Source organism: Rhinopithecus bieti, unplaced genomic scaffold, assembly GCF_001698545.2.
Source record: "Rhinopithecus bieti isolate Rb0 unplaced genomic scaffold, ASM169854v2 scaffold_14225, whole genome shotgun sequence".
Taxonomy (NCBI): domain Eukaryota; kingdom Metazoa; phylum Chordata; class Mammalia; order Primates; family Cercopithecidae; genus Rhinopithecus; species Rhinopithecus bieti.
The window spans coordinates 329,471-344,815 of NW_016807704.1; the positions used below are offsets into that span (position 1 = coordinate 329,471).

The following is a 15,345-nucleotide window of genomic DNA, read 5'->3' on the forward strand; positions in this document are numbered from 1 at the left end:
ATTAGATACTATGATGGTTGCATAGTTCAGCAGATTGAATTTATGAAGAGATTTACAATGTCTGATGTAGTTTTAAAATATAAAGATAGGATTATGTACCTATTTATAGTTTTGTGACCTGGTTCTTTTTCTTAACAATGTTGATCATAAACATAAGACATTCTTTTATAACATAATATTTAAAAGTTATAGAGTAATACAAGTTACTTATCTAATAATACATCCTTCAAATATAATATTAAAATATAAATATAATCACCTTCATATAAAAGTTAATTTTTAGATAATTTTATGACATATGATGTTTTGTGAACAGCTTATAAGAACGAAAGGGCAAAGGGGAAAAGAGGCTTATTCTTTGAAAGGCCCTTCCTTATACAATTCCTTACATAACTAATTCATTTCCCTATTTGTTTTTATAAAGGATCCATGAGATAAGCTACCAATGTTTTAAAAATTAATTTTCCTTATGTAGAAGGAGTGTGGATAGTGTTATAAAGTTTAGTTCATAGAGTTTACAGTACAACCTTATATCATGCTACCTTTATGGATTTTTATGTATCCTTTGCAACACAGTATTAGTGTATCAAATAGAGAACTTCTGGATAAGAATAAAAATTTCAGATAGGCACAAAGAAAAAAGTTTTAAAAAAATCACCTGAAACCTTACCACTCAGAGTTATCTATCTTTAATATTTCGGTGAGTGTCTTTTCAGATATTCCTTTTTATACATATGGATACATGCAGAAACACATATATAATTTTACATAAACAGGATCATATCATACCAGTGTTTCTGTTACAAAAATTTTAATATATCTTAAACATTTTCCAGGTCAATTAACTGTCATTTTTATGTAGATGCATAAATTTAATTTTATGGCTTTAAGGATTTATTATGTTTACTTAGCCAATCCAAAAGATGCAACTTTATGAATCAAAGTAACACTTTAATATCCTAGTCAATCCTATGATCTTTTTACCATCTTCCTAAATTCTTTCCCATATTTTTTCTTTATTGATTTCCCTATTGCTGTCACGCAACAGTTTCTTTTCTGTTTAGAAAACTTAATTTAACTCCTTTGTAACCTGACAACAAATAGAAAGAGCAGCTGCCATATAGAAAATAACTAATAACATTCAAAGGAATATAACACAGTTGAAGGCTCCAATGCCTAGTCTTAGCCAAGGCAAATGAGTGGCCTGCTTCCCTGTCAAATACCTCACCTGCTTTGTTTTTCTGGCTCCCTTGTCAAATATGTCAATAAGAGGTAACACCTGTCAAATGCAGTATGCTAGGCAAAGGAACAGCAGAGAAATGAAACTGCCTATCCCCTACTCTATAATACATGATCTCCTCACTCTACAGTCTACCCCTGCCCAACACATAAAGTGGTAAACCTCTCCAGGATAAAAAGTTTGTTTTTCTAAGTGGAAAGTTACCCCAGCTTTCTTGGAAAGTGTCTCTTTATGCAAAGCCTGTAGCTTTCTGAAGTATGTGGAGTCTAACTGTCGAGTTTCTTCCACCAGCTCCACCTAAAATAAATAAAGCTTGTGACATCAAGAGAATGTACAATTTGCTAGTAACAGTGGGCTGAAAAACAAATACAGTTGGCAATAAAGCAAATTATTTTCAAAGCAAAAGCAGAAAGATAACATAGTTTAAAAGATTAGCTACAGCAGGGTCACACTTCAAAAGGATGCATTACAAAAAGCATACATTTCTATGTAATGATATAGTGCCACCAAAGATCATTCCTGCTTTCCGGAGGAATGTAAACTTACAAACAATGCAAATATATTGGTCACATTTCCAACTTTTATTCAATATAACATGATAATAGTCATGAAAGCAGATGCCACTAGCTTTAGGAACCAAATAATTCACAGAACAAGAAACGACCAGACTCCATGTTGTCATTAGTATGTGAGCAAAGGCTTTAATGCTGTAGTAAGACAGGAGACTGTCAATCATCAAATAAAACCTCATAGCAGCTCTCTGTCTTCAGAGTTTGTAATGTACTGTTTCATACAGTCAGAAGAACAAGATCATTTTCTATTTCTCTATTGCAGGGGAAAACCAGCTTGACTGAAGAGCTGCCTGAGAACTTTCTGTATTTAATAGCTAGCTTTGGTAGTCTGCTGCGTTATTCTTTTTGGGAAAGAGTCTACAGAATACAGTCAGCTGGGCTTTTAGATAAGTCCTTATACTTCTAGAAGGAAGTTTCTAGAATTAAGAGAGATTTATTTTCCTCCTACTAAAACTGTACAATTTCTTTCATCCATTTTACAAGAATCACGACTAATGCTGAAACTTTTTGGTTTAGGGAAGTTAGTTATAATTCCAAACCTTTTTTTTTGAAACCATTGCATCCTCTATGGCATACATTATATTTAAAATAACGACTGGAGAGAATTTTTTTAAACTTCATCTGATATCCAAATTTTCCTACTGTAATAAATGCATTTTTGTAATACAAAGGATGCTATGCTAATTTTTCAGGACAAAGAGAAATCTAATTATTTTGGTCATTGAACTTAGTAAATCATAACAGTTGTTTCAGTCACGATCCAACAAGGTAACTCTATCCAAGGTGTTTTGGTATTAATTTTGTATGACAATCTAAGAAGTTGTTGAGGAGATACGAACAAAGAATAACAATGCAAAGGCAGCAGAGTTCCACCTGAAATGACCTCAGGTACACAGTACATGCATTAACTTAATATAAAAAGTATACATAGATGGTTTTAATTTGTGATTCAAAATAAATATTTAAATAAATGGCCTCCACCCATTAATAAAATAGTGAAAATACTCAAGCATTGAGGCTTAAAATGACCTCTTTCAGGATGACAAAAGATGTGTTGAAACTTGTATCCAGTCAAGCAGTCTGACCCGAACATCTGGGGGTACTTTAAAATAGAAGTACCAAAGTCAGAGGATCTACTTTCCACAATACATATGAAACGTTTATGTTTTCCATGCATGTGATATTAACTGAAACTCATCTAGCATAAAACGAAATAGGCATTTCTGTTAATCAAAATTAAGGCTACTGCTGAAAAGTAGCAAGAAAGGCATATTTACTTATTCACAGGAAACCAAAACTCAGATTTCTCTACTCTGACATACTTGTACAGAGAGCAAAAAATGACATAAAGTCTTTCATTAGGCAACAATAAGAAAACTGGCAAAAAAAAAAAAAAAAAAAAAAAAATCTTTTATTAGGCAAAAAAAAAAAAACCGGAAAAAAAAAAAAAAAAAAAAAAAAAGTGATGCCATCGCACTCCAGCCTGGGCAACAGAGCGAGACTCCATCTCAAAAAAATAAAAAAAGAATAAAAAAATCAAGTGGGTAAATACTCTCCCTGACCAAATTTTGAGGCTACCCAAATCTTAGCTCTAAATCTTAGGGCCACATGAGACCTTTTTCAGTTTTTCTCTTGTGAGTTAACAATGCTGCTTATCGTTGGCAGTAAACCTAACCATTTTTTATTTTTAGTTTTAGTTTTAATTTTTATTTTTTAATTTTTTTTAGACCAAGTTTTGCTCTTGGTGTCCAGGCTGGAGTGCAATGATGTGATCTTGGCTCACTGGATCCTCCGCCTCCCAGGTTCAAGCAATTCTCCTGCCTCAGACTCCCGCGTAGCTGGGATTACAGACACCCGCCACCACACCCAGCTAATTTTTGTATTTTTAGTAGAGACAGGTTTTCACCATGTTGGCTAGGCTGGTCTTGAACTCCTGACCTCAGGTGATCCACCAGCCTTGGCCTCCCAAAGTGCTGGGATTTCAGGTGTGAGTATTATAGTAAATCTGAACGGTTTCACACTCAATTTATCAGTGGCACAGTACCTTTTTATAAGTAATTTGGTCCGATTTTACCATCTTTGTCCATGGCTCAAGAAGAAGGAGAAGGATATATTCCTCTGCTGTGTCAAAAAGGTCTTCAAATGGTGGCTGTATTTTCATATAAATTTCTTTTTTCTTTTCCTGTTGGAGTCCAATGTCAAGAGTGGCAGAAGGAGCAACGTATGTGGCAAAAAGATACTGAAGGATAAAAGGGAAGAAGGGAGACGATGTTGAGAGAAGCCACAATGGTTAGCAGATACCTCAGTATAGGCATTTTTCAAAAACTAAGAGAAGGCAAATAAGCCAACGTGATATTTTTCCTGAAAATATGGGTAGAACTACTTAACACGAAGCAATGCATCTATTTGAAAGACTTTGTTTTTCCTTTTGTTTTCCAATTTCTTCATCAGTAAGTAGTCAATTTGTCTCAGATTACAAAAATCTGAGGAAGCACTAAGTATTATTACGGTAAATTTGAGTTTATGTGCCTCTTTTTCTTCCTTTATGTTCACAACATTTCTAACACATTTGTGTTACTTTCCAAAGTGGCCTGAAATACTTTTTTTTGGAAACAGGAGGCAAGAATACACTAGGACTGAAAAGCTAGCTTTTAGTCTTTTGGAGAAACAACAGACTACCTGCCCTACCAAATTGAGCTGCAGAGTTCTTAAGACTGTTGCTAATTATCCCTTTCTGCCATTAAGTCTTTCCATCTGGTATCCAATGCTGTGGAAGACAAAAGCACAAGAGTGAATGGAGGCCAGGTGCAGTGGCTCACGCCTGTAATCCCAGCACTTTGGGAGGCCGAGGCGGGTGGATCACTTGAGGTCAGGAGTTCAAGACCAGCCTGGCCAATATGGTGAACCTCCCCACCCCCTGTCTCTACTAAAAATACAAAAAGTAGCCAGGTGTGGTGGTGCACACCTGTAATCACAGTTACTCAGGAGGTTGAGGCAGTAATAATTGCTTGAACCCGGGCGGCAGAGATTGCAGTGAGCCAAGATCACGATCATGCCACTGCACTCCAGCCTGGGTGACAAAGTGAAACTCCACCTCAAAAAAAAAAAAAAAAATGAATGGAAAGATATACGTAGAACCTCCAGCAAACCTGCCACAAATATCTGTTCCACTCTACTAATTGTCCTGTCTCTCAATAATAGTTACGTATATCTGAGAAGCAATTTAATAACATTGTTTAAAAACTGTTTGCATACTGGACATTTTAAATCAAGTTTTACTAACAATCTGTAGTTAATTTGTACTTTATTTCAATTTTATTTCACATACTTGGAATTTGAACCTGATAATATCTAGACCAACTCAGAATAGACAGATACAGATATAAATTTGTACCAAACAGCAATAGTCTTATTTAAAATAATCTTTTAAAAGATGTAAAGGGTCCATGTTAACAACACAAGCATTTACTGAGTACTCCATCTACTGCATCTTAGACACTTGGCTAGGTGCTATGTATGCAAAGATTGATGAACAAGAGTCAATGTCTATTCTGAAGAAGCCAATTTGGTGGTGACATGGAGATGAATATCAATGGTTATAACAGGATGATAAGGGCTATAAGAGAGGTATGTATTATAAATAAGATCTTCAATGATCTTTTAAGCTCGTCTCCCATTAATCATCTTTCAAATTTTACATTCAAGTACAAATTTTCTATAATTTCCCTAAGTCTCGCTGTTTTGCCATTTCATACCACTGCACATATTGTTCCTTCCATCTTGGATGTCTATACTACCCCACATACCTTGTCTGCTTGATAAACTAATTTAGAGTTTAAAATCAACATGAGGCCAGGCACAGTGGTTCATGCCTGTAATCCCAGCACTTTGGGAGGCCGAAGCAGGCAGATCATGAAGTCAAGAGATCGAGACCATCCTAGCCAACATGGTGAAACCCCATCTCTACCAAAAATACAAAAATTAGCTGGGTATGGTGGTGCGCACCTGTAGTCCCAGCTACTCAGGAGGCTGAGGCAAGAAAATCGTTTGAACCCAGGAGGTGGAGGTTGCAGTGAACCAAGATCATGTCCCCGCACTCCAGCCTGATGACAGAGTGAGACTCCATCTAAAAAAATTAAAAACCAACGTTGATTTCTCCTCTTCTAGGAAGCTTTCACTCACATTCTCTCCCAACAATCACACTTTCTGCTGCTATGCCTATCACTCTATAATGCAGTTATGTATCTATGTGTCTTCTCTTCTAGACTGAGATCCTTGAAGGCAAAGACTGTAGCCTATTCACTGGTGTATCTCCAATTCCTAGAACTGTTCTTGGCAGACAGTAGATGCCATAAACATTTATTAAAATTTCCAAATCCCTAGAAAAGATTCATTTATGTATTGGACTAGGGAAGGAAATAATTCTAGAAACTCTTCAGAGAGAAGATAATTCTTTTTTTTTTTTTTTTTTTTAAAGAGATAGGGTCTTGCTATGTTGCTCAGGCTGGTCTCGAATTCCTGGGCTCAAGCAATCTGCCCACCTTGACATCCCAAAGTGCTGGAATTAACAGGTGTGAACCACCATGCATGCCCTCCAGAAGATAAATGTTAAGCTAAATCTCTAAAGATAAGTTGGAGTCAATAATCAGACAATAGAGGAGGATTGATGAAAGATGGCCCAAGCAGAAGCAAAACACAGGTCAATGCATGGAGGCCTATGGGAGCTTTAAAACCTATGGAGAGATTTTAGGTTTCAAATAGATAACAATGGCTAAAGGAAAGAGGTGAATAAGAGAAGATACTTTAAAGGGAGGCAGAAACCAGAGCATGAATATGATCTTTTATCCTTTGTTAAGGAATTTGAATTGTTACCTAAAGATATAATGGGGAAACTTGTAAGGATTTTAACTGAGAAGTGACACTATTGGATACGATAGTTTGAGTAAGATCAATATTTGAAGCAGTTTGGAAGTTATTTCAATAGATAGACAAGAAATTACATGCCACCTTCACCTCTTGCTTGCTTTTTTGCAATAGCCTCTTAACTGGTCTTCCCAGACTACTCTTTGCTTTCTCACGGTCTATTCTTACCACAACAGACAGAAAAATCCTTTTGTGCAGCACTCCTCTGCTCAAACTCTCTAGCAGCTTCCCATCTCACACATAATAAAAGTCAAAATTCTTATAATTACCTATAAATGGAGTTTTTGGAAGTCTTGCAATGACGAGGAGACAAGGATTACAGTTCAGGACCTGTCAGTGGGGAAGTCCCTGTAAACATCCTAAGCTCTCAAAACACTCTGAGAGCAGGAATGGACTAGATATTGACTTCAGTTTCGAGTTTTTAATGTGCCAAAAGAAAATAACTACCAACCTATAATTCTATGTCTAGCAAAAACACCTTTCCAAAATAAAAACAAAATAAAGATGTTATAAATCAACAGACAAAACAGAGACTTCATCACCAGAAGACCTGTACTAAATGAAATATTAAATGGAGGCTCTAGAGGTGAAATATTAAATGGAGGCTCTAGACAAAAGCAGGATGGATTAGAAAACAACGGAAAGTACAAATATGTGGGTAAATATCAATAAATATTTATTGTAAAATAAAATAATAATAATGAATAAAGTTAGAAGAAATAGTAAAAGAGCCTGAGAAATAGAAGTTAGAGAGATAAGAGGTAAACCAAGTTAGAGTAACGCTGCAGAAGCCAAATGAAGAGTTAGCTTAAAGACAGGAGACAGCAATAAATGGTGTTAAGAACATAAATTATATACATATATATATATATGTAAAGACATTAAAGCAACAAAAGAATCAAAGATGCTGGTTAAAGTGCAATTGAAATGATCTACTGTGAGGTCCATGACATGTAGGAAAGCAAACAAGGTCAAAATCAGGGTAGTGATACAGTAATCTGTAGGGTAGAGTATCAGAGAACCAGTGATTAAGATAAGGGAGAAGGGCATATAGAGTAGTTAAAAGAGAATACTAAAGTTCAGAATATAATAGGCATTCAATAGATATTTGCTGAGTATATAAATGGGAGATGAGTGGCTTTAAGCGAAACAGTGATTTGAGAGGGAAATTACACAGGTCAAGAATTTAAAGCTGGCAGGGTGTGGTAGCTGATTCTTGTAATCTCAGCACTTTGGGAGGCCAAGGTGGGAGAATCACTTGAGGCCAGGAGTTCGAGATTACAGTGAAATATGATGGTGCCACCATACTCCAGACTGGGTGACAAGAGTGGGGAGAGAGACAGAGAGAGAGAGAGAGAGAGAGAGAGAAAGGAAAGAAACACAGAGAGAGAGTTTTTGAAAGTAAACTAGTAAAAATAATGTCTTAGGTAAATTATGAAACTAAAGATTAAAATTATCAAATAAACAACATTTAAAAATGTAGGATTTGCTCCAATAATTCCAAATTCACTTAAAAGAAAAGAAAATTTAACAGCCTAAATTACTTACACTAAAAATCAGTAGTCAGGCTAAATTAGGGCAGAAATACTTTTTTTAAATTTTTTTTTCTTTTGCAATCCAAAATTATAGTTTAAAAAGATCTGATGTGCTACATATCAAATTCTCATATGTTGAGCATTCTGGTTAGTACAAGAAAAGTTCTCATATAGAAATCAGGATAACGCCTTTGTTTTTTTTGTTTGTTTGTTTTGAGATGGAGTCTTGCTTTATCGCCCAGGCTGGAGTGCAGTGGTGCGATCTCGGCTCACTGCAAGCTCTGCCTCTTGGGTTCATGCCATTCTCCTGCCTCAGCCTCCCGAGTAGCTGGGACTACAGGTGCCCACCACCACGCTTGGCTAATTTTTTGTATTTTTAGTAGAGATGGGGCTTCACCATGTTAGCCAGGATGGTCTCGATCTCCTGACCTCGTGATCTGTCCGCCTTGACCTCCCAAAGTGCTGGGATTACAGGCATAAGCCATCACACCTGGCCTGATTTCCTTTTTTAAATGAGAACAGAGAAGAGGGTAAAAGTAGGAAAGAAGTTGAAATGGTGGCTGGGAAAACAATGACAGCTGTTAGGATTGTCAGCCTCTGGTGGACGCCTATATCTGCTTCCCTTCTCTTTTACTCTGTCTTGCCTTTACTCTTTCTGTTTTATCTTTAAGATTTAGTGCTAACCTCAATTCCAAGAGATCATCTATTTGTGATTTAGATAGTCTAGTACTATATCTATACTATGGTGGACACTTCATGATGCCCTGTTGAAGCCAAGTTTCTGTATATGATTGTATTCAACTGCCTTGGGCTTTTACCTTCTTAAACTTTGCTTTATGATTTTCTTCAGGATAAGTTTGTCTTTATCTTACCACTTACCATATTAATAGAACAACTTCCTCTCTCTGACCATAATTTTCATCTATTTGTATCTCTCACCAAGCTTTTCTTCACCTTCAGCACAATCTGAAGGTTATTCTTGTCCTCTAAATAAGTCATGCACCAGCTGCTTTATCTTACTTTCTTAGACAATTGGGACTGAGAACTGTCCATTATTTCAACAATACTCTTAGCAACATCCCTAATTCCTCCCCACTCTACCCTCAAGTTCCTAATAAAAACATCATGACTGACTCCATTACAAACAGACTTCAAAAACACTTAGCTGCAATCAAAAGTTTGTTATATTTTGCTTATTTCTAATCAATGCCATTTCCCATTTTAAAACTGCCATCCTATTTAATGCTCCCAACTGTATTCTTATACTTCTTCACTTTCACTAGACTTTATCCTCCACGTAACTGGGAAAAACCACTGGTATAAATGCCCTCAACTTTCCTCTCAAGAGCTCTCTTCTAAATCTTTTTGTTTCTCTGATGTCTCAAAGGAAGACGTCTTTCCAATCCTAAGGCATTCAGGTGCACTCGACCATGTTCCTCCAGAGCCTGCAACACCAGCTATTTCCTTAGTGCCTTGTTTCTTTAATCTACCTCTCCATTGATTCCATTTGCTTCTTTATGCTACAAAGTTGTTGAAATCTAGCGCCTTTCTCATTCTAAAATGTTTTTTCTGACTCTGTTTTACCCCCTACTTCTTACCCTACTTCTCTCTTCCCTCTCTCTACAAGTCTCCATAGTCACTCCTCAATCTATGGAAGTCTAGCTTCCATGCCAATGACAATGATCTCAAAGATCACTAAAAATCACATAATCACCAATTCAATAGCTTCTTTCCTTAATCTTCATTCAACCTGATCCCTTATGCAGCTTTAATACTGCATAATATAATTATCTCCTCTCTCCTTTACTCTCTTTCCTCTGACTTCACCAACCCTTTCTATTGATTCTCTCTCTGCCAATTTCTGCTTCTTCTCAGGCTCTTTGCTGATTCCTTTTCCTCCATTCCTCCCTTAAAAGATGACACTCACTAAAGTTCCATGCTCAACTTTAAGGTTGAGCTGAACTCAAAGGTTCCATGAACCTTCTCAGTTCATGCCCCTACAGTTTCTCACAGGAGGCAAGCACTCCCTCACAGGAGTTTTGTACTCTGCACTCTATCGCTTCTATGCTCTCTACCCTCATCTTCTTTTCGCCTTTCACTGAGCTTCTATTCATCCTAAAGACTCAGCTTCCATGGTTCCTGAAGTCTGGCTTAAGAATCCTTCCTGTGTGTTCCCCTGGACCTTGTACTTTTATGTTTTTCCCATTGGACCCTACACTCTACAAAGAGACTGTGTCTACTTTGTTTATTACTGTATCCCTAGCATCTGGCATAATGTGAAATTTAGAATAAGTAGATGAATGAAAGACTTCACCTAGCTCCAAAAATTTAACAGTCAATCAATGTGGAAGAACTCCATATACTAATTACTAATAGCTTTAGACCAGATTTCTTTCCTGAACTCAAAACCTTTGCTTTTAGCAGCCTACTTGTTATAGCTACATGAATATCTTCCAGACCCTCAAGGACTCAATAATATAGCAAATTATCCTTTCCTAACTTCTAAAGCCTCTCCCTTCCTCCTGTGTTTCCAGGTTTCTTTGCTTTTCATTTCTTTTCTCTTCTCTTCTCTTCTCTTTTCTTTCTTCTTGAGATGGAGTCTCCCTCTGTCGCCCAGGCTGGAGTGCAGTGGCGTGATCTCAGCTCACTGCAACCTCTGCCTGCCAGGTTCAAGTGATTCTTGTGTGTCAGCCTCCTGAGGACCTGGGACTACAAGCACGCACCACCACGCCAGGCTAATTTTTGTATTTTCAGTAGAGACGGGGTTTCACCATGTTGGCCAGGCTGGTCTTGAACTCCTCATCTCAAGTAATCTGGCTGCCTTGGCCTCCCAAAGTTCTGGGATTACAAGCGTGAGCCACCGTGCCTGGCCTCCAGTTTTCATTAATAATACCCATTCACAGCACAATTTTTGACTCTTCCCTGCGCTCCCCTTTTTTATTCTCAAATGCAAATCCTATGACTTTAATCTCTTCAATGAAACAAGGAGAAACTAACAAAAACAAATATAAAAATATCAGGAGGAAATAAGTAGCATCACTTCCATCTCAAGAAACATCATAAAACTCGCTACCTTTCTTCCTGACCTCACACTCATATTTTGCTCTAGCCATGGGGGTTCATGCATATTATTTAGCTACATAGTCTGCAGTCTCTAGGATCTATATCACTGGGACAGTCATGTGTCCCTACTCTGGTCTAAGCCTACTGTCTTTGCATAATTATTAATAGTTTCATTCTCAAAAGCATCTGTGTTTAGATGATAAATTATATGGTTCCTCCATATTTAATTGTCATCAGTTAAATTCTGAAGTTTCTCTAAAACAAGACTCCTAGAAACACTTGACACATATTTAAAGCTGAAAATAAAGCAAAGAAAAGCAGAAGATGTTCCGTGATAAGAAAGAGACATTTGTCTAATTCTCAACCATATTAATTGAATAGTTATTCTCAAATGCCAAAATCTCAAACCAGAAATATGTAATTTAGAACTTGGGTTGACGCTTCACAGACTTTCCTGTTAAAAATAAACAAACTAGAGAGGGGAGGGGAAGAAAAAAGAAATGAACTAAATGATTGCACCTAAATGTAGGCATTAATATGCCCTTCCACTTTTAATTTTTTTGCTTCCTCACCATGTTTATTGAATTATTGTCACCCAAACAATTTCTTTTTGTTCAAGAGTATCAACCCCCATCTGACAACCAGCATAATCCTTAAGAGTAATACGCTCTCCTGCTGGGCGCGGTGGTTCACGCCTGTAATCCCGGCACTTTGGGAGGCCGAGGCAGGCAGATCACGAGGTCAGGAGATTAAGATCATCCCGCCTAACACGGTGAAACCCTGCCTCCACTAAAAATACAAAAAAATAGCCAGGCGTGGTGGTGGGCGCCTATAGTCCCAGCTACTCGGGAGGCTGAGGCAGGAGAATGGCGTGAACCCAGGAGGCGGAGCTTGCAGTGAGCCAAGATCTGGCCACTGCATTCCAGCCTGGACGACAGAGGGAGACTCGGTCTCAAAAAAAGAAGAAGAAGAAGAATACACTCTCCCTACATCCCTGATTCCTTACCAGTCTTTTTTTTTTTTTTTTTTTTAAACAGGGGCTTGCTCTGTCACCCACGCTGAAGGGCAGTGGCCTGATCTCGGCTCACTGCAACCTCTGCCTCCTGGGCTAAAGCAATCCTTTTGTCAACGTTCATCATCATGCTCCACTAATTTTTTAAAAATGTTTTGTAGAGACAAGGTCTCATTATATTGCCCAGGCTGGTCTCAAACTCCTAGGCTCAAGTGATCCTTCCCTCTTGGCCTACCAAAGTACTGGGATTACAAGCATGAGCCACTATGCCCAGTCCTTTATTGAAAATCACAGAACTGGAAGCATTAAAAGGGGCTTGTGAGGTCATCCGATCCATGGCATCCCAAGCCTGCATCACACACATTTATTTTTTGTTGAAGTTGTCTCCACTGTTCCTCACCTCTCCAGGATGGTAGAGCCACATGTGGTTAAAGGAGTAAGGATGAGAAAACTGAATTCAGTTTGTCAGTTCGTTATTAGCCCAAACAGTAAAATTATAGTACATTTAAACTGAATTATGATAATAAAATCTGAATATGTCTTTCTAATAATCCAAGGCAATCTATAAGTGGATAACTAACTTATAGATTGTTATAATCTATAAGTTATAGATTATAGATAACTTATAGATTGTTATAATCTATAAGTGGATAACTGAGTGTATATATATATAGCAAATAAAAGATAGTGTAATTGTATATCTAAAACAAAAGTTTAAAAAGCTAAACAACACACTTAAAATCTTTATAAAATGATAAAATCATTTTAAGTTGATATAAATTGACTTTAAGATGAAATGTAAAGATTATGCTTTATGATATGTAAATAATACAGTCTGATTATGGGTTAGAAACATTGTTTAAATATCCAAATCATCTGCTTTTTTACTGGCCACCCAGTTCTTCCTCTCTAACCACAGAGTAAATAACAACGCAGCTCATGTTAGAGAAGAAACTGCTCCCTTCATATTCCAGTCAGCTACTCTGATTCACATTCAAGCAGAGATTCACTCACACACAGCTGTGGCCAACATGAGTCCAATTTAAACATTAACCTATGATGCTTTAACAACCCAGCAGGAAAGTTTTTGAGAAGGGATACAAGCACTGCCTGTCTGTGATCAAACTGCCTGGCGCTGCACACAACATGGCTCTAAGCCTCATCTCTCCTGGAGACACTCAAAGGTTATGTAATCAGGAAACGCACAATGCGCTGCTTGCCCTGCACCTCTCTACACCTGTGCCTGTGACTCACTTTTTTTGGAATTTTAAAAAAAAAAAAAAAAAAAAAAAAGTAATGCCTGCCCCTAAAAGATCTTTTACAGTCTTGAAATTCTGGGAGTTAATTTTCTTGCCTAACTGAACTGTCAGTATTACTCGAGAGTTAACAAGACTAGCAAGAAAAAAAGATGTAGGATGGATACCATGAGACAGAAGAGCTGAACTGGAGAGCAGAAAAAAAAATGGAGAAAAAAATTAGGATAAATGAAGACACACACACAAAAAAAAAAAAAACGGCAGGGGAAGAAAAACCATATTTTGATTAATGTTTTGCTTTCTAAATGGTGTTAAAATGAAGAACAATGTTTAATTTATTTTTAATACATATTAGTTTGCTGACATTACTGGGGGAAGAAGTGAACAAATATTCCTGTTTGCCTCTTCAAGGAAATCTCAGCTGCTTCATTAATTAGAGACAATATCCTCTATATAATACCTGCATTGTACTATTAATACATATGAGATAGCTCAAACGATTTAAAACATGGTATTTCCCATTGCAATTTATATTTTTCCAACACTATGATATTTTTCATGCAAGATTTCCACACCACTTAATAGTTTTCAGAATCATTTTGAAATTGTGTGTTAATAAGCATATTCTTGGACAGAAGTGAATTCCAATCTTCTTTCAAATGTATCAAAATGCATGCCAGGCTTACTTTTCCCACATTAATGTTTTCTTATTGAATGATAAGGTCTAGATAAACATATCTGAGAAATGAAAATTGTGTGTTTATTGAACTTATTCTTGTTTTAACAATGTCAAAAGCAAAAAAAAAAAAAAAGGAAATATTTTCCACAATTGTCTGTACTATTTGGATTTCTTTTTGTATCAAGGCTAAATGATGACAGCTATGGGATTAGATTCCAACTAGCATACTGTAGAAGCACCCAGCAAAGTATTCTCACTGTGCCAAAGGTGAGCACAGGCTTTGGGAAGACATCTTTTCCATAAGTAGGGGCCATTTGATGAGCTACAGCTTGACACTTATCTGCGTTCCAATGAAAACAAGAACAATTTCTCTGCAGCCTTAAAAGGCAAAGTCAGAAATAATACCAAATGTTGTAACACATGTGTTGATTTGTTGTGTTACATTTCAGCTGTTAGTTATGTTAATGGAACAGTTTCACATACTTCGTTTTGATGTATTTATTTTAATGATCATGTGTATGTATCTTGCTATGATTGCCTGGTAACACTGATTACATGATGTTCTGCTGTCACCACCAGGCCAGGACTGGAAGTAAGAAATGTAAAACTTTGGAACTGTATGACTTAAAATGAGTCCCTCAGTACATGAAGAATAAAATGTATTCAAAACCTATATATTGTGAGATCTTAATACTAGTTGACAGCACATCTCGTAAAGCATATTATCAGATTAACTAAAATTGGTGACATTTTAAAAGTAGACTTCCAATATAGTATTCCAGAGATTAGAAGAAAACGTTCATGCTTCACCCTTTTGTATCACTAACAAGTTCATTTTTTTAGACCCATTACTTGACTACAAAAGTAAAGGAGGGAATTCTAATCATGTAATTAGTAAGGCAGCAGAAGGCATTTTAATATGCACATTCTTCTAGTAATTTTCCAAGATGCTCACCAAGACAATATATGAACTATAAAGCCAAAGTCATCAGCTGTCGCAAAATTTCTTTCTTTTTTTTTTTTTTTTTTGAGACGGAGTCTTGCTCTGTCACCCAGGCTGGAGTG

General features: G+C 36.8%; 1 protein-coding gene across 2 annotated transcripts in view; it reads right to left on the bottom strand.

Annotated features, from left to right (window-relative positions):
- The window catches only part of RGS22 (regulator of G protein signaling 22), a 140,390-nt gene that overhangs the window by 60,599 nt on the left and 64,446 nt on the right, over positions 1 to 15,345 (bottom strand). For both annotated transcript variants that reach the window (XM_017883365.1, XM_017883366.1), the window contains 2 exons: positions 3,857 to 4,051; positions 1,445 to 1,537 (listed from right to left, as the gene is read on the bottom strand). In XM_017883365.1, the coding sequence (XP_017738854.1) occupies positions 1,445 to 1,537; positions 3,857 to 4,051 (288 nt within the window). The remainder of the gene's footprint in view (positions 1 to 1,444; positions 1,538 to 3,856; positions 4,052 to 15,345) is intronic.